Genomic DNA, 27345 nt, shown 5'->3' on the forward strand with positions numbered 1-27345 from the left:
ATATCTGGAAAGCTCCAAGCATTTAATTACACACCCTCTATAAAAGTGATGTGCATGACCTTAAAAAATAAAAGCAGTGTATAGGATATTTCAGTTGTTTTGAAGGAGGTATTCTTCTTGTTTGCTTACAGAAAGTTTGCTTTCTCAGATGTTATTTTGCTTTGGTTAAACCAAGATTTGCATAAATAACTTTCTTAGAAGGTTGAAGGGGCACACAAATATTTAAGACACATGTACAGCAAGTTATTAAATAGTGCTTTGTGTTGATTACCTGTGCCCATTTTCTCACTGTGTTTTTGTAGATCTATGAATCTTCCAGTGCTTGTGGGGGATCTAAAACTCGTGATTAACGAACCAAGCAGGTTGCCTCTATTTGATGCTATCCGCCCACTTATTCCATTAAAACACCAGGTGGAGTATGATCAGCTTACACCCAAAAGATCAAGGTAAGGGAATATAGAATAACATATAGAATAACTTCAGGAAATACAACCAAGTAATACTGACTGAGTTTTCAGATAAACTCCAAGTAAAATACGAATTATCTGCATAGAGCTGAGCACATTTTTTGACTCTTGCTGTATTTGCTGGAAGTATAGTTTTGAACTACGTGAAATTTATTGCAAGGTAGTTAATCTAGTAAAAGAAGTGTATGGGAATCCAAAAACAACAATTCCCTGTTGAAACAGTCTTTTCTCGTTCTTCCTGCATTTAATAATAATAATAAATTCTTATGGCTCTATTAGTCAACTGTGTTGTTGGTGGTTTTTTTTCATGCCTGAATGCTATGAGAGAAATATAATGCACAACTTGCATATGAAACGCTATTGCAACAAAACTTTATGCAGCTGAACAGTCAGGTATCTTCCACTTTTGCAGAAAGCTGAAAGAAGTGAGATTGGATCGCTTGCATCCTGAAGGACTTGGGCTAAGTGTGAGAGGTGGAGTGGAATTTAGCTGTGGCCTCTTTATCTCCCAGTTAGTTAAAGGAGGACAAGCAGACAGTGTTGGACTTCAGGTAAGACGACTATATTCATGGCTACTGTGCTGCAAAATGCTTTTTGCTCCAATGTTAGGGAAGCAGGCGGTAAGAAATGTCCTTCAGTGTTTAGAGATAGTTGTAGCAAAGGTGCTTTTTGTCTTTTCTAATGAAATTCGTAACATATGTAAGTCTATGCCATAGCAGATACCATTGGTGAATGAAGTTATTAAAATGGTTTACTTATAATTAAAATTAAGTAAGAGAACAGTTTTTTCATGTTTGGGATATGATGATTTGTGAAGATTAAAGGGCTTTCTGGAATCTGTACTTCATGAATAGCCATAGTTCAGTGTAAGCTGATAGAACAAAGTCTTCTCTAACTTTGCCAAAGTCTGATTAAAGGTAGGACGGAGCACATAAATACTAAGAATGTCAATTTCACATTGCATTGATAAGATTTGTGTAATGGTGTGTTTATTTGAACTTCATGTGTAGATCATTTGTGTTGTTTTGTTTTTTTCCCAATGGAAGCACAGAAAATGGGCAAAAAAAAAGGTCATGTCTTCAGTGTCTTTTCTACTGCATAGTACTGCTCTTTCAGTGATTAAATTCTAGCTGCGTGAACTGTAACAAGGCTGGCAAAAACAATTACGTGTAGAAACACTTCTTTTTCCTAAATTGATTCCTCCAATTTGTATTAATGAAGGTTTGTGGGTTTTGTTGGTTTGTGTGTGTGTCCTTTCTTCATATATTTCCTGGTGAAGAAAGAAGTGAGCAATTGCTGTGACAAATGTCTGCATCTTTCTAAGACCGTAGTTGATAAGGTGTATTAAAGGTCTGTATTTCTGAGTAGAAAAGCTGATATGCCTGGCTAATTTCAATTTGTGGAGCATGAGTAGTTGTTGCAAGTGTTGATATTTAAGGATTATATTTAATAATAGTCCAAAATTTGTCAATTATCATGATTCAATACAATGTTTAATTAATCTATGTTCTGTAGATAAGCTTCACTGTAGCCCTTTTCCACAAGGCAGTCATAGTTAGGGATCAATGTTTGCTTATTACACGGAGAGTTTTCTAAAATTTCAATGTTCCTCTCTGTATTTGCTTATATGTACACATGCCCTTTTGGTTGTGCATTCACGCCTAGATATCCCATTCACTAATTCAGAATCAGCATTGAATTAGTCCCATCTTTTGGCAGCATGCTCTGAACAGGCACATGACGAGCTCTCTGGACACTTTTAGAAGCTCCCTCTTAAAACAAAACCACAAACTCAGGGAATACACACCCACAAATTCTGAATTTAGTTAGAATTGTGAGGGAGGCATAGGACACCACAAATGTTGAGCTGTATGTGTCAGCAGGCTACTCATAAGCATGGGATTTGCTGGTGGGTGACTCCAGAAAGGGGCACTGATGTACCTTCCCAGGGTTTGTATTACAAAAGCTCGTGGGCCTTGTGCATTATGTTTGTCTACCCCCTTCCCATTCTCACTGGGTAAAAAGACATACTTGGGTTATGATGAGCTCATTAGAGAGATCCCAGTGCATTCTTCCTCCACTGCTAGAAAACTTAAAAAAAAAAAATTGCTTTTTAAAGCATCTCCTTAAAAATACTGGAAGGCATTAGTGATGCTGAGCAGTAAAGGATGTAACGGCCATTGTCTTATGTTGTCAGGCTAGTATATTCATCTCAGTACTATGTTGCAGCTCTTGTTCTCTGCTTATTTGACTAATGTTTTGACACGACAGATAAGGTTGTGCTCAGTTGTCATGCTACTGTAAAGATGCCAATACTTTGTTTTTTCATAGCATGCAAAAGATACTCCTGGCTTTCTGTAACGAGCTGTTGCGCTACATGTTGGTGATAGTGAATGGGAATGCACAGGATCTTTGGGCTGGGCTTATGACTGTACTGCAACTCAGCTTGGTTGGAGTTCAGCAGACAAAGTAGGGGCAACGAGGGCAAAAAGAAAAATCCACGAGACTGTGAATTTGTTAGGGTTAGATTATATATATGTTAATATGAACAGCTAGCATGACTGTCTGACTTGTGCTTGTTGATGGGGGGTGTTAAAGAGCAGCTTGAAATGCCTTCATAATAGGTGGCACTAGGCACTTTCTAAACCCAAGTGGATAAGCGGAGTTGACAGGCAGCTCATTGTTCTAAATTGCTGTCTCGTAGTAAAGCCAACTGCTTCTGAAATTTCATCCACTTGTTATTTAACTAAATCTCTACACTTTTTCTATCCCAAAAATGCTGTCTGAGAAAGGTATAATGATCTATTATAACATCAGTTTATTATCCCGCTGCCTTTTTTTTTTTTGTAATCTTGTTAATTTTGTATGCTTTTCTCCTTGAAGTAGTTCCCAAGCTACATTAAAATGACTGAGTAATCAGGAAACTTCACTGAGGTATTTGTAGTTTTGGCCCTTTAACTACAATTTCTCTAAAAGACGAGTATATATCTCTTTCATGACAAAATGTACTTAATCTTTTTTTTTCCCCACTTTGCTTTCTCATATACTTTTATCTGTGGAGATTCTGTTGAATACAAAGAGATTGAGATTGGAATGAATGATGAAAGTGGAAGAAGTATACCAAATGAAAAATTTGAAACAGTAATGTCATTATATAAAAACCCTTCAATTTCCTGGAAGCACTAAATACTATATTTCCCATGTTAAAAGTTGAAAATGAGAGGCATTTCACTTGGGAAAAGTTAAGTTTGCAGCTTCTCTTTTAAAAGTCTGTTTTCTCCCTGTTCGTAGGGAAATGGTGATATATAATAACAAAGAAAGCATTACTGTTGTACTCTGCTCATCCTGCAGACTTTTACCTTTACTGCTTCTGATTCAACAGCTTGATATAGAATGACACTAGTACAAAAGCAACAAAACGTATGAAAACAGCTATCAATTACTTCAGTATATGGACACTTTCCAGAAAAAAACAGTTGAAGTGTACTAAAAAGAAGTGATTCATTACATGCCCATGATGTCTGCAGTAGTTTTGGCCTAGACAGGCATCATTATAAAGCAACATCAGTTTTCATTGTCAGCAACAGAAATGTCTTTAGGATAAGTTCAGAGTGCTGAGCAGCTTCAGAAATGAAATGACTACCTGGTAAAGGTGAGCAGTGAAAATATCTGAAAGGGAAACGTTCATTCCTTTATGGGCAGGGAAAATAAAATACGTTCTTGGCTGAAATTATGATTATGTAAACGTGTGCCTGTTAGGGAGATAATATAATGATATAACAGATATGACTAGCTTAGTGAATAATGACATCGTCAGAGCAACACTAGTCTCCTGATACAAAAACTACACGAAGACTCACAAACAACACTGCCATTTGCAGTCTTAAAATGGGGGTGCTTTTGTAAGTTAGAGCGTTGCAATTGATCCCAGTTGGTTGGGGTGCTGAGTTGCATGCAGGCCATTGCCATGGGTGAGATATCGGCTGCCCAGCAGGTGGAGGAGCAGTCTCACATTTAAGAGCTGTGGACAGCAGTTGTTCTGCCTCTGCAAAATGTTCTCTACTTCGGGAGAGTCCCATATTATTATTTTTTTTTTCACTTTGTTAGTCTTTTGAAGCTATGTGGCGTCAGCTGAACTTTACAATCTCTAGTGGATACCACACTGCATGTGATATGCTGGTACAGTAGACATATTTGTAGTGTTTTGTATAGTGTTGCACACCATACGGCACTTCTCAGCGTAGAAGTTCGTGAAAGAAGTGCAAAAGTACAGTGTGGGTTTTGGTGCCTTTTTTCCACCTGAACAGAGCACCGTAGAAAAACTTGATATTTTTTCCATGCAAATAAGAGTGGAGGCAGTGGGTAATGGCATGTTCAATGTCCCATCATCTAAGGGTAAAGGTATCACAATCCAGGTGACAGTCTCTAAGGTACAGGCTGTACTGAGGAATTCATGCTTCCAGTTCCACTTGCTCCTCCAACATGAATGCGGCAAGGCAAATTGTAGCATTTGGTGCTGAGATGCGCAGAACCAGAGCAGGAGTCTCTAGCTATGCTAATTTTTTCCCTAAAATTTTCAGCAAGATACAGGGAAGCTAGTCCTCAGTGAGCTACACTGTGACTTCTTCGCTTGTGAAAAGCCTCTTCAGGTGCAGATACTGTCATTGAACTTGCGTGATGGAAAAAACAGTAGATAGACTGCATGATTTAATCTATGTGGCCACAGTAGATCACTTTCTTGGTATGACTAAGAATGGTGGTGTTACCTTCTGTCTTTCTAGTGACAGTAAAGTTGCCAAGTCTCTGTGGGGGAGACTTGTAGAATTTGGCTGAAAAGAGAAATAGTAGTGTTCTGTAGAAAAACATTTGTATCATAGTTAACTAAGGTAGTGGTTGCTTGCACTGTCTTAATGAACATTGTGTTAAAAATTACAGTGTTTATTGTAATATTTACACAACAGTATTACAATGAAGTCTTTAGGGATGTAAGCAGATAGTGAGGAAACGCGATTGTGCAAAAATGACTTTGTGGTTAAGGCTGAATGAAACTTCTCGTTACTTTCTATTCCCATGGAGACTCTTTGGCCCCCTGGATTCCAGCCAACTTCTTTGCTCTGCAAATATGTTCACAGCTGATCTTCGTACCAAGCAACTGGATGAAAGGGAAGTTTCCCCCAGACCAGAGTTAGCATGGGCGGAGTCATCACATTAACTAACTTTCATTAAATCTGTTACGATGAGCCTGCCTCTCCTCCTAAATATTTTGGGTCAATGATGATGTTCACTAAGACTTCATGTTCTTAATATTCAATCTGTAGCATAAGGACCTTTTCTAAACCTACAGTGAAAGCACAGACCCTCTCAACAAAGTGATTGTAGATATGGTGGGTTTTGTGTTTTTTTTCTGTTGTTCTTTTTCTTTAATGAATGCAAGAATTCATTCCACCCAAGTTTTGTTGTTTAGAACTTGTTCCTTTAGCTTTGCCAAAGTTTAAAATCAGCCTAAAGAGGACACTAGCATGGAGAACTTAAGCCTAAGCAAACAAAATTTTGCAGCTTGAAACTTGAGTCTTAATTGGAAAATGTAGGCAATCATTAACTAGGAATAATGCTGTCATGAAAGCAGATTTATATGCAAGGGACCACACAAAATTTCATTAATTAAGAACAAAATCCTGTTAATATTAATGAGAAAGATCCTGTCAACTACTCATGTGGCATTCTGATATGTTTTACATATAAATATTCACAGTAGAAAATGTTCCTGGAGAACAGTAAAGTCAAGGTATTTGGCATTGTGCTTGTGAAGATCAAAGTACAGAGACAGATGAGGGTAGCATTGATGGTTTGTTTCAGCCATTTCCTGGTAAGCATTTACCTATCCTTCTGTGCAGAGGATTAATTTGGGTTGATTTGCCTAATGGGGGAGAGTTGGCACTAGTTTTCACACAGTCACATCACATGATTCTTATCAGGCAAAAGTGCTTATAATGCTCTGGCCAAGGCCTTGCATTTTTCAGTGTCATCTCAAGCAGCTAGTAAGATATACCTTTAAATGATGTAGGCAGTGTCTAAATCCCTGATTCCTTCTTAGGCTACCTACCTAAGGGGACCATTAGGCAGAGTTCAGAGAAAATAGAAGACGTCCAAGTTGCCATGTATCAAATATGGGTATAAATTAAAGGAGAAGAAGCCTTTTTAAATTAAAGCTTTGCATCCATATACTGTCATTTTATCACCAAATAGGCATGAGCTGCAGCTGAAGCTACTTCTGCTTACACTTGAGTTTGCCTTAGGGATGACCCTAGTATTGTCTCTGCTATTCAGAGTACCCATTCTTGGTCTTTTCTGATCATGCTTTGTTATCCATGGAGCCCAAATATACAGTTGGTGCACACAGAAACCTGAGTAAGCTTGGTAATAAGTGATTGGTTTGCCTTCTGTCTGCTGGGAACTTCCTTGTATGGTTTTTGCCCCAAGTTTTCCCACTTTATTTTTCCATGTTAGGGGCCTAGGGGCCACAATAGTGTGGCAGTACTGTCTCACCAGCCATAGTCTATGAAGGAGAACGGATGGGTTGCTGCTGTGAAAACACCTGAAAAAGCTGTCATATTAACAGCACTCAATTTTGTAACTCATGTAGATGATCCAAGAAGACTAAAACTACTGCACCCCAAAATAAATATTCATTATGCTAGTGCATGACTATTGTAAATAATAAGATATTGCATTTGAAATTGAGCTAAATTCATTAAAACAATGCAGTACTCTGATCAAGAATCTGGCAAGTTAATAAGATCAAGATTAATTTCCTATTGATCAGAAGAGTTAGGAAAGTATTTTAGAGAACATGTGGTAAAAACTTGAATTGCTAATGCATAAAGAAGGAAAATTGCTCCAAAGTTGTTCGAATTGAAATATGGATACCTGTATATAAGATAATCTGTGGGGTTGAAGTCCGGCTCCTCTTTCTGCTTTCCACCATATGTTATTTGTAAAACTGTTATTCTGGACATTTATCTATACTGTTGGTGTTGAGAATTGGTTTCAGGCAAATACAGGTAAATCTTATCTGGCATTTACTTGAAATCCCCAAAATATTGAGAAATCAATGTCATCAAACCTCTGCATCTAAATAATTGCCAGATCACATCATTGCTTAGAAACTTTTTTTTAACCTTATTTTACATTTTTTCCTTCTATTTTTCATTTCTGAGGTTGGAGATGAGATAGTTCGTATAAATGGATATTCCATCTCGTCATGCACACATGAGGAAGTCATAAACCTCATTCGCACAAAGAAAATAGTGTCCATAAAAGTAAGACGTAAGTAACTTCAAAAATCTCTTGTATTGCTAAAGGTTGTTGCTAATCGATAGCTAGTGATCTGTTGAAATGCTGTTACTTAACACTGCATTTTTCTTTTTCAGATATTGGAATGATACCTGTCAAAAGGTAATAATATTTAGTTTTCACACAGACTTTTCAATATTCAAAGAACCACTGTGTTTATCTGTATGTTGGAAAACTTGTGAACAGGCATCTCCTTACCTAGTTAAAATGGTATGTCTAGTGTGATGAGCAGGTAGATGGGGTGTTTAAAATATCTGAGTTGTTAGGCCAGTTGCCTACTTAAATGAACCATTTTCTATGTCTTCTATCTTAGTGGATGCAACCTGGAAATTTCATTACCAATGCACCTTGCTTAATAGATCTCTGCTGCTACTGCAAGCATACAATATCTGAGAACTGCTTCAGAGCTCATAAAAAAAAAAGAGTTCAAACTATTGTCCTTTGTCCAATTTGTTTGAAAAGGCAAACCTTTAAGCGGAATGGTGGACAAATGTTAACGATGATAGGTGTGTCTCTGCATAGACATTTGTATAAGCTGTTTCAGTTTTTAAGATTATTTTCCTGGTTATTCTTAGAGTTTCCCAATATTGTTTCACTTGAGGAGGTTTATTCAATTTTAAGTTTGACCAGCTTTACTAGCCTAAAGAATTGAACGCTTATTCAATGTTCCATTTAAATAGCTCACCATTATTTTTAATCACTTTTTCCTTCCAGTTCAGCAGATGAACCCCTTAAGTGGCAATATGTGGACCAGTTTGTGTCGGAATCTGGGGTAAGAGATCAATATTTTATTAAGACATTTTCTGGGAAGTCTGTAATTGTTCTGAGCCACTCTACCCTCTGAGCTTATCACATTAGTCATTTTATTTATTTTTAAGGTGCAATATCTTGTTACAAGTGTTCTGGGAGAAACATCTTTTGTGATATGAAATGATTCTAGAATCACTAGAAAAGGGCCTGATACAAATGGAGTATCTTGTACTCATGAAATAGTACCCTGTTTTGTTTGAGCCTATTAATTTACCAGGCCAATCTTTATCTATATAAATCTTTAACAGATTATTTGGTCTATCTTTGTTATATTGGTGGAAGAAAGACAGGTATGAATGCAAACGACTTCAATGGGTTGCAGCAATGAAGAGAAGGCCACAATTATCAATCTTTTGCTTTCAGAAAGAAAGGCTTAGTTAAATAGTAATCATTATCAGCTATTTTTCCAGCTCTTTTGTCAAGGAAGATTTAAATGATTATTTTGCCATATCACTTTCTTCTAATTTTCCTCATCCTTTACTGGATAGAAGTTTGATTATTTAAACAATTTTCTCCAAATAGATAAGTTCAGTCTTTCACCTCAGTCAAATTGTTCCACTGTACTTCACATTCATTGCTGGTAGGTCCATCGAGGAATCTTACCTTGATATTGTCAGGGTTTGGTCCTGGCTTTATGATATTTGCAGTAGTCTTGATAGAACTTCAACACAGAATAATGTCTGCAGCATTTTTTAATCCTTCTGCAGGAAGGAAAGGGCAGTGTCGCTGGTCTTGCTTCTTCTGGAGGGAGAGACAATAAAGAGAAGAAAGTCTTCATTAGCTTGATTGGTACAAAAGGCATGGGATGCAGGTGGGTGCTTGGTTCTTACTTAGTATCACTGATTTGTTAAATGAGACATCCAAGGCAGTCATTTCCTTCATTCACTGGTATGATATCAGGGACGTGGAGAACCACACAGGATAAGGAAGACTAACAGCAGGACATCTGTGACACATGATATATTATTACACAAAGTATAACACCTGTGTCCCAAGTTCTGACTTAAAATCAAAATAGTTCTCTATAGTCTTGCTCTTATTGTTAAGTTTGAGTTACATAACACAAGTTGTGTCGTGGAACTCGACCTTTTAAATGCTTTTAAATTTTTAAAATTGTAAATACTTCTAAGTGCTGCTCTGTGACATAGCAGGCTCCAGCATTGCCTATTGTTAGATTGATTCCCTGAACTTAGACTGCTTTCTGTGAAACTTTTCTGAACTGAAAGGCCATTGCCCATCTATATCCATTTCCTAAAATTAATGTTGAATTTTCAACATTTTTAGAAATACAAACAGAAGTTTCTCAGACTCATGTCCTTGCATCTAGTTATGGAGGCTTTATTAGACATGTAGGTACATTCAGTAGTTGAAATTAGCAAGATTGGACTGAACAGAATATTTTCTAAGGCAAGTTTTCTTTTATATTGTGTGGAAGATATCAAGTTTAAAAATATATTTACAAACCTGTAAGGGTGGTTCTGTATCACCTGCTGGAAATATTACCCTCACAAATAATTGCTGTGTTGGCAGCCAACATAGGTTGCATCTCAGTGTTTCCTCGCTAGATGTTGGACCCTGGTTGCAACATCTTTTTTGCTTCTAAATACATAATGAATTGCAGTTTATAACTATGCAAGAAATTACTAATTCATCATTGTATTACATGCTGGCTTTTCAATACCACTAGTGTCCCAGGAACTTAGTGTAGGTCAGTGTACTATGTTAGTTTCAGCATCTAAAGCAGTATTTACAAGCTTGGATGATTTTCTTTTAGGTTTTAGCAGTCTAAGTTCAAGCCTTCTTGCTTACTTTGTGTTAGTGTGTAAATATTATTGATTTATTTTTTTTTTTTAATCTTACACCAGTATTTCCAGTGGTCCAACACAAAAACCAGGCATTTTTATCAGCAACGTTAAGCCAGGTTCTCTTTCAGCAGAGGTGGGCTTAGAGGTATGTATGCCATGTTCCAAGGGAGGTACTACAAGGAAATCTTATTTGGCATTTATATCTTCATGGTTTCTGGATCACTGTAGAATCACTAGCTGTGATTTCCTTCCATAGGAAACAAATGTTGTGTATTACATTTCCAGTCAAGCAAGTTCCCTACATTTTAACAACAAGATGACATCCTGGGTCAGACCAATATTCCACCTAGCTCAGTATTTAGTCTCAAACAGTGGCAGTAAGAAATGCCTATGGGAGGACATGCAAACCTGGCCAGTTTTCCCCTTATACCCTGTCAGTACTGGTAATTATTGTATTTAGAATGTTAGATAGAGTCTCTCTCTCTCTTTCTCTCTCTCTCTCTCCCTCCAAATCTGGTTAGTATATGTATTAAGTCAGCATCCGTACTAAAATATGGATTAACTCCTTTAGGTTGGTGACCAGATTGTTGAGGTAAATGGAGTGGACTTTTCTAATGTGGATCATAAAGAGGTAAGAAATAAGAATTCCTAATTCCATGAATACATAGCTGACAATTTTTAAGCTTCTATCCCATTTTCCTGGCTGCAAAAGCATGTTTTGATACTGGGCTACTTAACGAAAGAGTATATTGAACATGAGAAACTAGAGATCTGAATTGCTACCACCTTTTTTCAGTTCATGTAGGTCTCTTGGTAATTCCAGCCTTAACAATGAACATCTTTCATTGTTTGTATACAGGATGTTTATCATTAAATGCAGACTGGTTTTTTCATTTGTTTTAATTTGCAGGCTGTCAGAGTGCTCAAAAGCAGCCGTACTTTGACTATCTCTGTGGTAGCAGGCGCCGTAAGTAGTATACTTGCAAAAGCACAATGTTTGTGAAAACTACTGTATGGGCAAATAAATAGTAAAAATAAATAAGACGTAAAGCCGCATTTCATTATAATGTTTACACTGCCAAATTCAGTCAAACCAAGGCAGTTCAGAGTGGCTTTTCATTATTTCATTGATAGGATGTTCTACCCAGACATGTTACCGGCCATTAGAAAAGGTGGCAACTGCTCCAGTGTTTACCACTGGCATCCTTAAAATGGTTAATTGTTGCTTTGGAGCTCCTCTGCTCCACCCTACTTTACCTCATTTGCTTCTCCTTTCCTCAGTACACATCTCTGTACTGAAGAAGGGATTGTAATAGAGAAACTATTTGTTTCTTTACTCCTGTTTACTGGTCAAGCAAAGACCTTAATGCAAAGGCATTCTTCACTGCCTGTTTTTGTTCAAGAGCTCTACACTTTGAGCCTCAGAGATGTGAAAAATTCTGCCTTCATAATTAATGGGATTTTAATTTCAGTAATGAAAACTAGGTAGATGTTTTCAAAATGTTCCACAAGCAGCACCACTGAAATATCTTCCTTGAATAGAAAATAGTGCTGGTGTCTTCATTATAAAGCAAATCAAATAGAAACAAAAGCAACTGAAACACATCAGCTAATATAATCTTTTGCAATCTATATTCCCTGCTTTCGTTTTTCCTAAATGATGGTACACTTCCACAGCAGCCAGGCACAGGAGCATTAAAGCACAGTGACTGTGTAGTTGTCTTCACCATCGGGATTCATTCAATGTGCTGCTCTCTAGCATTGCATTGCTCAGTTAGGTTCCAAGAAAGCATAATGTGGAGTTTGTTCTGGGTGACATACTGAGTGTGTCTTTGGCATGACCACTACACTACTGCTGCTGATTTTAGTGGTTGCTTGCCTCTTCTAAGATGTTTAGCACATCATAAATTGGAACAAAACTGGAGTATCTCTTTGGAGTGAAATTACCAGGTCTTTTGGGGGTCTTTCACAAAGCATTGCTCACTGAAAGTTATGTGAGGAAATGACGGATGTGCTGTTACATAATTGGTTTTGAATTATTCCCCAGAAAAACGTTAATGAGACCCTTTCATGACTGATTTGTGTTGGGGTGCTGATTGCAGGGAAAAGAGCTGTTTATGACTGAAGACGAGAGGCAGAGGGAAGCACATCTTCATGAGCAGGAACGCCAGGAGTTAATGCATCAGAAGCGGCTTGCGCTGGAAACTAACAAAATCATCAAAGAGCAGCAAGAGAAAGAGAGATTGTAAGGACTCTGTAGGAGGGTCTGAAAAATGTAGCTTGGATTTGAAAAGGGCATGTAAGACAGGAATAATTGTGAGGAGATTCCCAACTTAGGTTAAATCATGCTTGCCTTTGTGGAGTCTCTGTTCATAATTCCTTATCCCATTGATGCTCTGGGCTTTCCAAGCCAACATTATTCAAATGCATGTCTTCAGTACGAGAGTCGCTGTTCCCTGACTGTCATACCCCTATGGTTTAATGTCATATTTTGTATCTTCTTGGTGACATTCCCCCATCCGTTATTTTTAGCGGAACAGTTACAAATTCATACTCTCACAATAACATGCTGTGGAACTGTCTCAGAAGGAGATAGTGACTCACAGAGTTAAACAGATATCCTTCTTAAGCAGATGGGCTTGAATGTCCTCAGGTTTTAAATAATAGCATGTTGAACTCTTGGTATCTTAAAGACTTTTTAAAGGAGCTTTTTTTTCTAATGTGCATGTGTTTACTGTTTGTATATTAACTATATGCTGACACACTTTATGGAAGTTCTTACTCAGAAAATATTATTTGTATTGTGATGTCCTAATTCATGATGTTATAGAAGAAAAATTGAGATTTCCCAGAAGGCTGCAGAGGAAGAAGAGAGATATCGCAGAGAAATAGAGCAGTAAGTAACAACCTGCATAGGCGATATGCTGCCTCCCAAAAAAAAAGGTGCTTATGTATTGGATCTGTCTGAAAACGTTCTCTATATGGTTTTCTAATAAATTTGTATATTTAGCTAAGCATAGGGCCCAGTGCATCCTGGAAGTATACCACAGAGTTGCAGAATAGGAAACGGATCAGAAAAGCAGCACCTGGAAAACGCAAGGGTTATAGTGATAATAAATTCAAAGTGAGCTTGAAGTTGAATGTTTATTTTAAGAGTATGTTATACTGTGTATATAGTATAGTTAAATAGTATGTATAGAGTAATTTAAGATTGAAGAAGTTCTGTGTCTCTGAACTTGTTTGCTCTACTGGCTACTACATGTAATTTTAACAGAAAAGAAATGTATCCTGGAAGGAAACACATCAAGGACGAAACAGAAGAATAACTAAAGGGATGGAAAATATGCATATACTCAGGCACTTAATGACATATCCACTTAGTTTATTTTTTTAAAAAAAGGCAAAAAACAACAACAACAAAAAACAACAGGTAGCTCGTTCAGCCTGTGAGAGGTACACAGTGTAGTAATAGCCTTTTCAGCCTATCATAGTTCTGAAAACCAAAGCTGAGTGGATTTAGACTAAACTAAGGCTTATGTTTTTAGCATGTGATATTAGTTGTCTTGAGTAGAAATTTTACTCATAAATTTTAAGTAAGCTTTTGCTTTTTGAGGAGAGATTTAATTAAGTGTTGCATTGAAAACAGTAAGTTTTATAACCTATCCTATGCAGGAAATCAGATTTTTATTAAATAGTGCTTTGACCACGTGTGGATATTTTTAAAATTTATCTTAGCTAAACTAAGGATTAACAAGAAAATCCCCATATAAATAGTCATATATATCTAAGACCTGGTAAATTTTGGCACCATATGTCAATATACCAGTTCAGGACTAGCTAGAGCCAAGAACAGGCCTTAGGCCACTTAAAGGCACCATATGTGAAGCTCCGAGTTAATAAATTACATGGCAGTACTGGTGTGACATACCTGGGATTTTCTGAATTTTCCTTCAGACTGCCCTTTTTTTTGGATCATGGTGCTTTTCTAGGTACTTTCTGGGTAATTGTCTTGCTCTATGAACTTCTTTGTCCTGAAGTGTGATAATTTCTCTTTTTCTAGAATACTGAATTTAATGTGTTTTGTGTATCAACTATATTTATACTTCTTTTTCAGGGGAGTCACTTTTTAGTGTAGCCTAGGGCTGTGAATGCTCATTTTAGTGTTTGAACTTATTTCCAATACATCGGAAACAAGTGGTTAAGTTGGTCAGTAAAATGACACTTCATGAAAGGAATATGGTTTGGGAGAAGGGCATTTTATGATGCTTTATCTTAAAGAATAAAATAATTAAAAGTAAACAATTGTAATGATTTTACATTAATGTTGTTATTTATATACTTAGAATTCGTAACTGCATTTTTTTCCTTATAGGATAACAGCAGAGGAAGAAAAATTTAAAAAGGAGTGGGAAGAAGACTGGGGGCCTAAAGAGCCTCCCAAATCTCTAAAAACTGTAACTGCAGAAGTGCACTCTGCCCCTCATTCTAAACACAAAAGTAAGTAATTTATTTCAGTCTGCTTTTTTGGTATTTATTTCAGACACAACATCAATGAGCTGTATGGAATATATCACTATTTTATGTCCAAGCCAGCTAGAGATGATTTAATGATTGTCAAGACTGGAAGCATGTGGATACGTGTGATAAACGCATGTAATGGCTCTTAGTTAGCAAGTACCTGGCTCAAAACAGCTACACCTGCTCTAACTGATGCTTTTTAACAAGAAAGTTGGAAGTTGATTTGATTCAAGCAGGACCTCAGTTCTTTTCAATTATGTGGAAAAGTATCACATTACTAACTTCTTTTATTTCATGGAAACTCCTAGTCGCACATTGCGGATCTCTTTATTTCATGGGAACCTCCAGTTAGACTGTCGTTTCTATCTCCTCACTCCTTTCCTCCTTTGTTTCTCTAGAAGATTTAAAGGGAGTTGCACATGACCAACTTGACACAGATGACATGGATGAAGTGATCATGAAGCAGGACAAACAGGTTTGCTGTTCAGCCTTAACTTCCTATCCTGATTCAGATTCTTCCTGTGTTTCACTTCCTCCTGACAGTCAGTCTTGATGCTGAACCCATCATTTGTATTTGCTAGGTAGGGCAATATGTGTGGTCCTTTGGTAAATGATGAAATGTTACAATACTGTTGCTGTCACTGCTTTCTAGAGATACCTTGACAAGAATACAAAACATGTCAATCCTAAGAAAAGATGGATTATACTTGGAACTGTGTGTGTTGTTAGTGTTTATTATGTAAAATTGTGGTAATGGATTATTTTGTATGATTTTCCTTAGCTTATTCTAGGGAATGGAGCTTTTCTTTTCTACTCAAATGCCACTGTGTTCTGCCACAAGCTTGAATGAGTTTGAATACCTGTTTGATTTTGAGGCAGCTTGTTACAACTAGTGTAAAGTAAGACTGTGACCATAGAGCTGTCAGCAATGCATATGGCTGTATAGTTCTATACGAAGCTTGCTTACTGCATTTTTTTCACTTAACATAAGGTATGTGTATCAGTAAATAAGGATTATTTGTGACTAAGTGTACTAGCACAATTGATCAAGAAGTGATTTAAGATCTTGTCATGTAATATTGAACCTTTGTTGTGCATTCAAATAAATTTTAATCAGTTGTGTATCAGCAGGGATTGATACGAACCAGTCCTTGACTTTTTTTTTTTTTTAAAGAAGAAAAACAAAAACTTTTCCTTTACCTTTTTGTAGCTTTTGGATGGTTTTATCGGTATGAAGGAAAATTTCCCACAATCCGCAAGGTACAAAGTTTGATAAGTAAACTTGTTTGCTGTGCATTTGAATTTTAATTCCTTTTTTCTTCTTTCTCCTCTTCCATTAGAATATATCAGACATTATTTAGAGATAGATGCTTCTTCATTTCATGTGCACACACAAGTTAAGACGCTTTTTGGAATTTTTTCTTCTGAATACTTTGACCTTCTTAAGTCCTGCCAGCTGCAATGGGAATTGTGTGTACTTTGCAGGAGGTGTTCAGCACAAGTGCGCATTGCATTTCTTATGTTTTCCACAAATCCTCAGAATAATGTTCAAAAGAAAAAAGCCTCAATAAGAGGCAAAAATTCAATGGGAGTGAAGTATGTGGTTCCCAATTATACAAATATCCCAGTGAGAGGAGGGCTGAAGGCAAAAGACTTTCAGGCATGTGCATCACACACAGTGAGCAAAAGCAACAGAAAAGCTTTAAGCTTGATCGAATACCTCTCATCTAAAGAGTTGCCTCTAAAACATTGTGATTTCACACTACTTCAATTCCAAATAATAAATTCCTGCTGTTGCTATATTCTCTTTATTTCTTTCAGTGCATCTTATAGACTTTATTATTTATTATTTTGACATTAATAGAGCATAGGAAATGGCAGTGTACTCTGACATTTTGTGCTGCTAGTGACTGTAAATCATCCTGGGTCTGTAATGTGTAAAATTCAGTACACTTAGGAATTATATCTGAAAAATATAAATATATATTATGAAAATTCAGCCTCTTCACACAAATAGGTGATCTTCTCAATGGCTGCTGGCAAACATGGTTTACAGAGCCTCCAAATAACTTTTCATATAGTAATGAAGATCGATCACAGTTCCTGTTGAGCTATACTACACTGTATCGACTAGAAACTTGAAGATTTATTTTTAATCTTTTGCTTTTAGAAATATTTTTAAATATGGAAAAGGTGAATTTTCATCCTACTGCAAATTACTGATCAATTTTTTTCTGTGCACCTATGAAAAACAAAATTTTACTCCCAACTTAAAATGTCTTTGGGACGTGAACAGAATCCATGGGGAAAATGGATAGAAAGGATGACTCATCCTGTAGTAGCTGAATGCAGTGAATGCAACTAAGATTTGTCTCATAAACATTAATGTTCTGAAACATTTTGACACATGTACTGCTTTGTGAGCATTTACATAAAGTAATTTTTCAAATGTTGATAACTAGCAGGTTGACCTGCCAGGTGTTATGTTTCATAGACAGTCCTAAATGTATCTTATAACTCTTTAGAGGATAAAATGATATCAAAAATTACTACTAAAGTATAAACTAATTAGCTCTAAGACATGCCAGCAGAATGATGTTCATGTTAAAACATTAGTGTGAAAAGATGAAAGTGTGACAATTTTAGTTTATCTCCAAAGATTATTGGTTTTCAACAATAGCAACACTTAACCACAAAGCAATAGACAGCATATCCCTGAACTCTATACTACAAAGTTCTAATTACTTTCTTGACTGAAAGAAACTTTTGTAGCTGCCAGGAAAAATGTTTGCTTTGTTATTAATGTTACACATAGAAGGCGGGAGGAAGACGAATAATGGTATATAAGGTAAAGCATGGTCATGCTTTGAATTCCTAAAAACCCCTTTGAAAAGTCATTAGCTGATGATAATGAGCAGAGCAAGATCAAACCTGAATCTTAGCCTCTTTGGGCACTAGCAGTAATTGACAATAAGTGGCCAGGCTTGTTGCCCTTCTGTATTTTTTTCAGTAGAACAAAGAGAACATGGGCTTTTCAACATGAATTAGACCCTAATAGTACAAGTTGGAGAGGGTAGCTGAAATGTGACATCGTTAAAGTAGAAATAAGGAGCAGGGTATATTTCAAAAACAACAGGAACACAGGCTCCTAAAAGACTATGAAGAAGTTTTGCCATTTGGTTGCATTAGACATGTAAAATTTTAGAGTTGCGTTGCGCTATATTAGTTATGCACGAGTAGATTTTATGTATTGGATATAGGGACTGTTTGGTCTTCATGATGCAGGGTTCTTTCCTGGGAGTGATCTAGTTGCTCCACTGATTGAAGCCTTTCCTTTCCATCTAATTTTTTGCATGAAGGCATGCAATGCTGTGTTTAGGATGTATGAAGCATGAAGGTTTTTTAATCATAGAACGGTCACATCTGTGCATACATGAGCATCTGTCACGTGAAAGCAGTCAGTCTTGTATTAATGTAAAAGTGACTGAACAGAGAGATGATAAATCAAGATCTAACCAAAACTATTTGACTATTTGAAGTTTTGTAGTGGACCTATCTGCCCTACTGTTGTAGCTTTGCAGAGGAAAAGTTGAACTGTCTGATCTTGTGTAACTTTAATGACTGTGTACAAGCCCTCCAAATAAGGTTGAAATTCCAGCAAATTGCTGGGGAAATTGAGTTAAGATTTGCTTCTAAAAGACTAGCCCCATACTTGCAGTGTAATTCAGTTTTCAAGGCAGGCACTCATGTACTGAGCTTGAAGTTTGCTGTGTTTTTAGTTTATGTAAAAATTTAATTTAAAAAAAAAAAAAATCCCAGAAAGGGAAAGAGGAAAAGAAGTCAAAAAGTGACAGTTTTTGTGAACAAAAGAAGAATAAAAAGGAAATGGAGTTTGAGCAAAGACTTGCCAAGGAAAAGGAAGGAATGCTGGAGAAGGAAAAGCAACTGAAAATAAATCGTCTTGTGCAGGAGGTATGTTGTATTCTCCTATCAAGTGCGAAATTCTATTGAAAGAAAATGAGCTGCCTCTTTAGTGGAAGTATCTGAGTAGGACATTCATTTAAATTATGTTGTTGTGGTTTAACCCGGCTAGCAGCTAAACACCACACAGCCGTTCGCTCACCCTCCCCCCTCCCTCTCTGGGATGGGGGAGAGTAAACGGGAAAGTGAAGCCTGTGAGTTGAGATAAAGACAGTTTATTAAGACAGGAAAATAATAATAACAATAATAATAATAATGATAATCATATTACTACTAATAATGTGTATGAAACAAGTGGTGCACAATGCAATTGCTCACCACCCGCTGACAGATGCCCAGCCTATCCCCGAGCAGCTGGCCCCCCACCCCAGCTAGCCACCCCTCTATATTGTTTAGCTTGATGTCAGATGGTATGGAATACCCCTTTGGCCAGTTTGGGTCAGCTGTCCTGGGTCTGTCCCCTCCCAGCTCCTGCTGCACCCCTAGCCTGCTCGCTGGCAGGACAGAGCGAGAAGCTGACAAGTCCTTGGCTTTGTGTAAGCACTGCTCTGCAACAATTAAAACATCAGCATGTTATCAGCACTCTTCTCATCCTTATCCAAAACATAGCACCCTACCAGCTACTAGGAGGAAAATTAACTCTGCCCTAACTGAAACCAGGACATATATCAAAGATGATAAAGAGTAGAAAAAATGCATTTCTTGGGAACAGAGTTTTTGAAATGTTTGTTTGTTGCTGTGGTCAATTTTTGTCTCAGTGAGGATACTTTTTATTGAGTGTCTGTGTAGTAATGAGCTTAACGAAAGACAGCATAAGAGGAAATCATTCTTAAAAGCACAATTAATTTTTAAAATAATTTAAATGGCATCTCATACTTTTGAAACATTTGTATTGTAACTACACCTCTAATCTCTTTTTGTGAACTGATGATGTGGTTAAGGTATCTGAAACAGAACGAGAAGACCTGGAAGAATCAGAAAAGGTGCAGCATTGGGTGGAAAGACTTTGTCAGACACGGTTAGAACAGATTTCCTCTGTGGAGAATGAGTCTCCTGAGGTAAAAAAAAGTTGGCTTTCTATATATTGTGTAATCTCAAAGTAACTCACTAGTTTTCTCTTAAAAACAACAGCTTTTACTGGACAGAACTGAGCCAAAACCTGTCTTCCTCTTTCCCTCTCAGCCTTCATTCTAAGAGGGAGGAAAAAAAAAAAAACAACCTGTCAGCAACTGGTGTTCCCATAGCTTACAGGGATGATGTTATTTGATAAAGGTCAGTATACTAGCGTTTTTAGTTTGTCCATTTGAGTATGTTATCACCACAGAATTAACAACTTCATCAGTTTGTGAGCACTGTTAGGGCTTGGTGGGACGTGCCACCAAACAACCTAGAATTCCCGGCTGTGTTTTTTCAGTGCTATATGCAAATAAGAACATTAATAATGACGAGTTCTTGAATGCCTGCTTGTATTGCATGCAATCATAACTAATAAAGGGACAGGTTAAGAGAGTGATAAGAAAAAAAAAAAAGTCCCAAAGAATAGGGGTGCATTTGTTTGTTTTGTTTTGTTTTTATTTTGTGTTTTAAATAGTCCCTTCGAATGAAGGAAGTGGCATATAGTGATTGTGCTTTAGAGCCACGTGACTCTACATGTGGAGAGAGGCTTTCCCACTGTCCTTCTGCATTGGCTTTTTTCCAAGCACAGATGCTTCCAAGAGGAACACTGCAATCTGGTGAATTCCCCCAGGACCCCCAGGCAATTGTAACCACAAAGGGGACCCTTTGGGAACACTCTTAGACAAATTTCCTTCAGGTCAATATGGAGCAGCCCTGAAAAAGCAGATGGTCCTGTGTTCTTCCTGGACTTAGGCTTCAATCCATTTGGTTCTTCGGTGCAGGTCACCAGGACAGTGAAATGTTAACGGTGATTTTTTTCTCACTGCTTAACTTTGTCTGCCTGGGTTGTACCAGATCTTTGTCCTTCTTGAGAAGGAAGAGATAATATTGTAGATTAAAGTCATTGTTCAGAGCTCTACCTTGATTTCAGACAAACACTGTATTTGCTCCATCAATTCTTCTTTATATTACATATTTTTCAATTGCAATTCTCCTACAAAACTATCCAAGCAGTTAAACATGAAGTAAAGCATAAAGATGTAATGCTTCTGAGGGGTAAATACAACTAGACTACCTTTGGGCCTGATCTGCATCTTGGGTACAACAGCACTCCAGATCTGTTGTACTCTGCCAAAGAAATGTGTATGCTTTTTAACACCAAAGGGTGAGTATGACGGATGAGATCTAAATGTCAGCAGAGAGATCCACTTGGGGGAAGTATTGTCAGATGAGACTAAGATGCATGTATCTGTAGAACAGCTCATCTTTAATATTTCCCAAGCTGAGTCTACACAATAGCAAATGAGAGACTGTCAATTGGATTTTCCTAAATACCTAAGTCTGGTCACTAATAGGCATCTAAAGAAAATGTTAGCAACTCTAATATGTACAACAAACGTTAGCAACTCTAATATGTACAACCCTTCCTTAGCCCTGCAGACACTTTCTTCTAACTTTTTTTGGGGGTGAGCTACTTGTTCTGTTCAAACTGTGGAATTTGCTAGCCTCACTGTGAGTCTGGTGTTAACAGAAATTAGAAGGTTCAGACTCTCCTGACAATCTGAACTCCATAGCACCCAAAACTGTATTTGATAACTGCTTAGATTTAGTTGCCCTTCTTCTCTTAAGATCTGGTTATGCTTATTGTAGACTGATCCCCTTTCCTCTCCTTTCACAGGAAAACTTTTAAGTATATTCTGTGTGCAAGAAGGCAAGAGCTTTTGGTGCAGGATCAGTTAGGCTGAGTGGTGTTCTAGGATTTGTCATTAATTTCTTCAGAGCTATTGCAGGCAGATGAACTGTTAAGGCAGATTTCTGTTCTCTTGAGAGCAGTTGGCAAGTGGACGTCCTTCGGCATCTCCCTCTGCCACATCAATGCGGCGGTTTGCCGGTGGCCTGCAGCTTCATACTACAGATCTTGATGACATAAATTTAGATGAAGTTGACAAACAAGTGGCACCACCTCCACCCCCGCCTGCTGTTACTCCAGTATCACCAGGTCATCCACTTCCCACATCCAGTGTTCCACTTTCAAGAGGTCCGGCGCTGGCAGTACCACCAGCTTCCCAGGTGACCTCACTATCTGTTCGGATGCATGTGCCTCTACCCTTCCCTGCTCCATCACTCACTTGGTCCATTGGATCTGCCCATCTGCCATATGCAATGTTAAAAGGAGGGAGGTGGTTTCCTTATTTCCTACTTACTGAATGCACTTCAGAGGCAGTTTTATTAATACTTATAATTCAAGTCCAGAGGGGTTTGCTCTATCCTCCCTGCATGCGTTGCAACCCCACCACATGCAAGTATATTTGGCAGAATGTATTGGTTAAAAAGACTATTCGGACTTGCATGTCCCATTCTACGCACCACCCCCCCCACCCCCCCCACCCCAAATAAAAAAAGCAATGGCATGCAGCAAATCTGACTCATACTTAAATTTGAGAAAATTATCTTTGTGGTGAAAAATCACTATTGTGAAAGTGTTTTAAATGTTATCAAATAGCTTTGTTAGGTGAAAAGATTGGACCAAGGAAATTAGGTTGAAATTGCAAGCACAAACTTTTAAAACCTCAACAAAATAAATCAGTAAAATACTTTTTAATGAACTAGTGTTACTAATCTTTCTGCAATTCAGGTTTGCTGACTTTTTATGGACACAAGAGTTTTGGATTTCTTTGAAAAAACACCTTTCTTTGTATTACAGTCTCAGTCCAAAAAAGAATCAAATATAAGAAATCTGGTGCCAGATCTTGTTTTAGGAGAGAAATGGCAGCTGATGCTTCATACTTCCCTTTGCTGAGCACTGTAGTGGGATTCATATACTCCAGTTTGTGTAGCAAAAGATTCTTATGATTGTTTCAAACAGCAGAAGAGAGTTGCATATGGCAACTTCTTTCCTGCATGTTTTTCTGCATGGGTTGATTGACTGGATTGGATTTAAATATATATATATATTTATTTATTTTTGCATGTTTATTTGGAAATACTAGACTTGGCTCTTGCAATATTTTGTTTGTGGTGGGAAAGGATATTCAGATTATTCACTTTTTAGGGGAAACTGGCAGATTATTTTTGTGCATAATTGCCCTGACATGAACTATGTATCTTTCCTTATAAACCTAAGTAGACCTCTGATAGTGCTTCATCTTATGTGGTTTACATGTCTGAAGTGCCAAGAATATGCTAGCTCCATTGAAATGGAGATGTCAGATGCTCTTAAAGATAACAGGTTTTCCTAGTTATTTTAAAAATAAAAATAAATGTCTGTGATACCACACAAAAGTGTACAAAACACTAGTATTCAGAGGAGAAATGTTCTCCTAATGCTAACAGAAAATGCTAAGATTTGTAGAAGTAATATAGGAACTGCCATACTGGATCTGACCTCAAGCCCATATATTCCAATATATGTTTCTGATAGTTTTTCATTGCCAGCTGTTTTAAAGGTAAATAATTGGAGAATAATTAATAAAAATATAAAATAATAAAAAACTAGCCTTCAATAATGATAAGCTAGTTTTCACTAAATATAACTAGCAGTGTATATGAGGAAAGAACTAAGTTCTTAATAAAGTATTAATACTGAGCCAGAGTTGCTTTGTTTATAAGCAAGTATCAGATGTAGTAGTAAAATCAGAAGGTGGACAATTTCTACTTGCTGCTTTTTAAAAGTCAGTTTTTAACAGCACAGAAACAGTTTATCTGACTTCAGCAATAAAAGATCTTGTATTTATGCCTGCCAAAGTGAACACTGAAGAAGACTTGTTGTCCTACAAAAGAGACTTTTCTAATATTACTCAAATTGTAAATCTTTATGGTGCTAACTTTTTTTTTCCCCTAGATCATTTTATTTCAAATTCAACTCTTAACAGATACCTGACAAAATGAATGAAATTTCTTGTCAAGTATTTTCTTGGCAACTAGCTACTAAAATATCTGGTGTAAAGCGATCTGTTTCTCAAAATTATTGGCAGCTATATATTGTATCTGAACCCAGTACTAAGTCTGCTACTGTTTAGGTTGTAAGAAACACCTCCCATGTCGGAAAAGGATCTTCTGTGTCAAGCAGTCCGCTGGTATGTCACGTACTGTTAATTATGAATGTAGTTTTATGAACTTCCCATGTAATGCTAATGTAAAGGAAATGTCAAGGTTCTCACTCTGCATGGCTAATTTATTTCAAATTCAGCACTTGCATTCATATAAGTGGATCCACTGCTGTTTTACAAGATGCCTAGTACCAGCTAGTGTAAACAACTCATAATGATCTGAAGACTTCATATTTCAGCCCTTTGGCCATATGCAGTCAAAGTTTGCATGTTGCATGCTAAGTCTGTATGTTTCAGAGCATAAACATGTAAGCCTTCTTCTGTCAAGACATACAAAGGGAGCTAGACTGACCTTTATTCTAGGTGCTACAAAGCAGACTTTTTTTTCTGAGGAGAAGAAGAATCATTTGCTTGATAACCATTTGCAGTGACTTTGATTCAGGATTGCCAGATGTCAGTTTTCCTCATTCTGAGGCACTCTAGAAGTCTCTCTCTAAATTGTGCGACTGCAGGAGAAAGCATCCAGTTCCAGTGTGACTTGAACAAAGTTGATATCTGTGAACCTTCTTGTTCTTCCGAGATCAAAAAGTTTAACAATATATTTTGCACGGGAGAACAACGTTAATTGAGGGATGTCCACAGGGACTTCCAAAGACCTGGTTCCAAAACTTTTTTTCTTCAATTTGTTGAAACAAACAAAACACACACGAACAAAACAACAACAAAAAAACCAACCACACACATTCCCCTGTTTAAAAAATGGTTTAACCAATTTACTGGAAGTGATTCAAATACTTTCAGAAGATACAGCTTGTACTATATGAATGATATCTGGAACAGATAACATTTCCTATGAGAAACATTGACAGGAGTGTGCTGAGAGTTGCTGGGGTTAAGTCAGAAACTAAACCCACAGGGTTCAGTTTTGAACTCTTTACTTGAATACAACTATGCTTGACGTCAGTGGGAGTTTTGACTGAGTAAGAAGTATGGAATCAGACTCATGGCTAGTACGTGATGCATAGTGAGATCTCAAATGGCTCTGGATAGCTTTACTTTGCAGAGTCAAAGGGAAGTAATTAGCATAGCTAGCCCTTATTCTTAACTCCAAGCAAGTTATCTTGAAGATACTTACGTGGAAAGATGATTACTACAGTCCTGGTGAATTTCACATTAAATAAATCCATTTAGACACTGGTTACAATTTCATTTCAGGTTCACTCTCTTCTTACTCTCAGTTTTAGCATTTTTCTGCAGTTTCTCATTTAGTTCATTGCCTTTATGGGATAAATGCCAAAAGCAGGGACGAGAGTTTTCCATAATCTTGCTGGTGAAGCCAGAGTTTAAGGGGAAAAAGCTACTGTTTGGATGCAAGAGAAATTATGTTTTCATTTGCTAACTTTGTAAGTCTCTTAGTTAAAAAATTCCTGTAAGTCTTTTGTTGTTTTAGTACCATTAAATTCATTACAATAAATTATTTATATTGGAGCATCTTGGTGAAATGTTGTTTTTGCACAAATTAAGATGTGAATTGTAATTTTCTTAAATTAACCCCTATAGCAACTTGCTCCAAGTCCACCCACCCAACGATATCCAGGGGTACCAATAGTCTCTAAACCAGTCATGCTGCATCCTGACCCAAACTTTATGGTCAGGCCAACAATCAAATCTGAAGCCCTGGTAAGCCTTTTAGTCCTGGTAAGCCTTTTAGTGTGTGGTTTTGTTTTTCTGAATGCTACAGTACTGTGGGATTTGTTGTTGACTTCTCAAAGAGGCAGTGCTTGTCTCATTTTCTGCTAGCTGACATTCATCTAGATTTTCAAGTGATCACTTATGGTAAGTACAAAAGGTTGTCTTTCATTCTTTTCGTGATATAAAAGTCAATCTAAGTGACAGTATTTGTTCTGGGGTGCATAATTCTAGAGCAGTATTAGAATCTTACTCTCCATAGGAGAGTCTGCACATTTTATTTTTTTCATTTGTGAGCTGGTTTGCATTTCTATAAATCATGGATTCATTTGTCAGAAGTGAAATAGTAAAAAGTTTATGGAGTTGAATTTGTCGTTTGTAAATAGTCATGAATGTACTTGAAATGTATCTGTGGATCTCATTCTTTTCTTTCCAGAGAGAAAACTTATGTCATTATATCTTATATCAGTATCAATAAACTTGTAATATAAGTTATATCAAGAAACTCATCATGTAGTGTTACTGCAAAGTTGACTTACAGTCAGATTCTGTCTTCTTTTTTTCCCATATCTGTTTCAAATGTAAGTGAATAAGAAACTCTTAGGCTAAATATTCTTGGACCAACCATATAGCATTTTCAATAATTTTTTTATGAGGGAAGGTGAGCTGTGGCTTCCTGAAAAGAAGGAAATACCGCTCTGGCAGGTGATAAGTCCCAAATGACAGCCTGAAAATTCATCTAAGATAACTAATATTTGGTCTATCGGTTATAACATTACTCTTAAGCGTAAACATGACTTACTCTGTTACAATTAGAGTTGTGTATCAGTTATATGCATATGTGTAGACATGTACATACATATATGGTTATAAGAGTAAGGCAGTATATTGTATCATAAGCTTTCTACGTGGTAGAAAACATCACATTTGCATTTCATTTATTTAATTAAAGGCTTGTGCTATATCTGACAATAAACGGTGGGCACAGTATTCCTAGCTGTATTCCATTAAAGTGTGATGGATTTTTTTGTTTATTTAGATAATTGTTGCTCTACTTGCCCAGATAGAGTTTGAAAAGATTCAACCAATATCTAGTTATTGGTTTTTCCACAGACACACTTGTCTTGAAACTTCTCTATTATAAATGGATTGAAAAGATAAATGAAAGCAGGTTCTTTAAGTTGCTTGAGAGAAGGTAGGTACAGGAGCTGAAAAAAATTCAGGATCTATCTAGTTATTTCCTTCAGTTGTGTACATGGAATTCTCATTTTGATTGTAATGAGTAATTCATTATCTCTGCAATTTGGAATTTCTTAGAGGAGGAATAAAAAGAGTAAAAATCATAGTCTACAGTTAATATAACCAAACTTTAGAAAATAAATATCTGATACGCAGGTATTGAATAGTATGGAAAAATTTGGTGAGATGTTTGTGTTTGTTATCAGGTAGTCTTGGTACAAATTGGAATTGTTGCTGTTTATTGTTACTGCTTACAGTTAGTTTGAAAAACTAGCAATAAGATTCATCTCCACAGGGAAATTTCTTTTGATCTGTTAT

At 36.9% G+C, this 27345-nt stretch overlaps 1 protein-coding gene across 3 annotated transcripts in view; it reads left to right on the forward strand.

The window, feature by feature from the left end:
• The window catches only part of USH1C (USH1 protein network component harmonin), a 45223-nt gene that overhangs the window by 6829 nt on the left and 11049 nt on the right, over positions 1-27345 (forward strand). Inside the window, exons 3-18 of one of the 3 annotated variants that reach the window (XM_040559476.1) lie at positions 303-446; positions 880-1018; positions 7685-7793; positions 7898-7922; positions 8535-8592; positions 9338-9441; positions 10496-10580; positions 11007-11066; positions 11346-11402; positions 12538-12680; positions 13266-13331; positions 14808-14932; positions 15352-15428; positions 21884-22120; positions 24070-24126; positions 25660-25779. In XM_040559476.1, the coding sequence (XP_040415410.1) occupies positions 303-446; positions 880-1018; positions 7685-7793; positions 7898-7922; positions 8535-8592; positions 9338-9441; positions 10496-10580; positions 11007-11066; positions 11346-11402; positions 12538-12680; positions 13266-13331; positions 14808-14932; positions 15352-15428; positions 21884-22120; positions 24070-24126; positions 25660-25779 (1606 nt within the window). The remainder of the gene's footprint in view (positions 1-302; positions 447-879; positions 1019-7684; positions 7794-7897; positions 7923-8534; positions 8593-9337; positions 9442-10495; positions 10581-11006; positions 11067-11345; positions 11403-12537; positions 12681-13265; positions 13332-14807; positions 14933-15351; positions 15429-21883; positions 22121-24069; positions 24127-25659; positions 25780-27345) is intronic. The other 2 variants (XM_040559477.1, XM_040559478.1) reach the window with 2 other exon arrangements.

Source organism: Cygnus olor, chromosome 5 (assembly GCF_009769625.2).
Source record: "Cygnus olor isolate bCygOlo1 chromosome 5, bCygOlo1.pri.v2, whole genome shotgun sequence".
NCBI lineage: Eukaryota > Metazoa > Chordata > Aves > Anseriformes > Anatidae > Cygnus > Cygnus olor.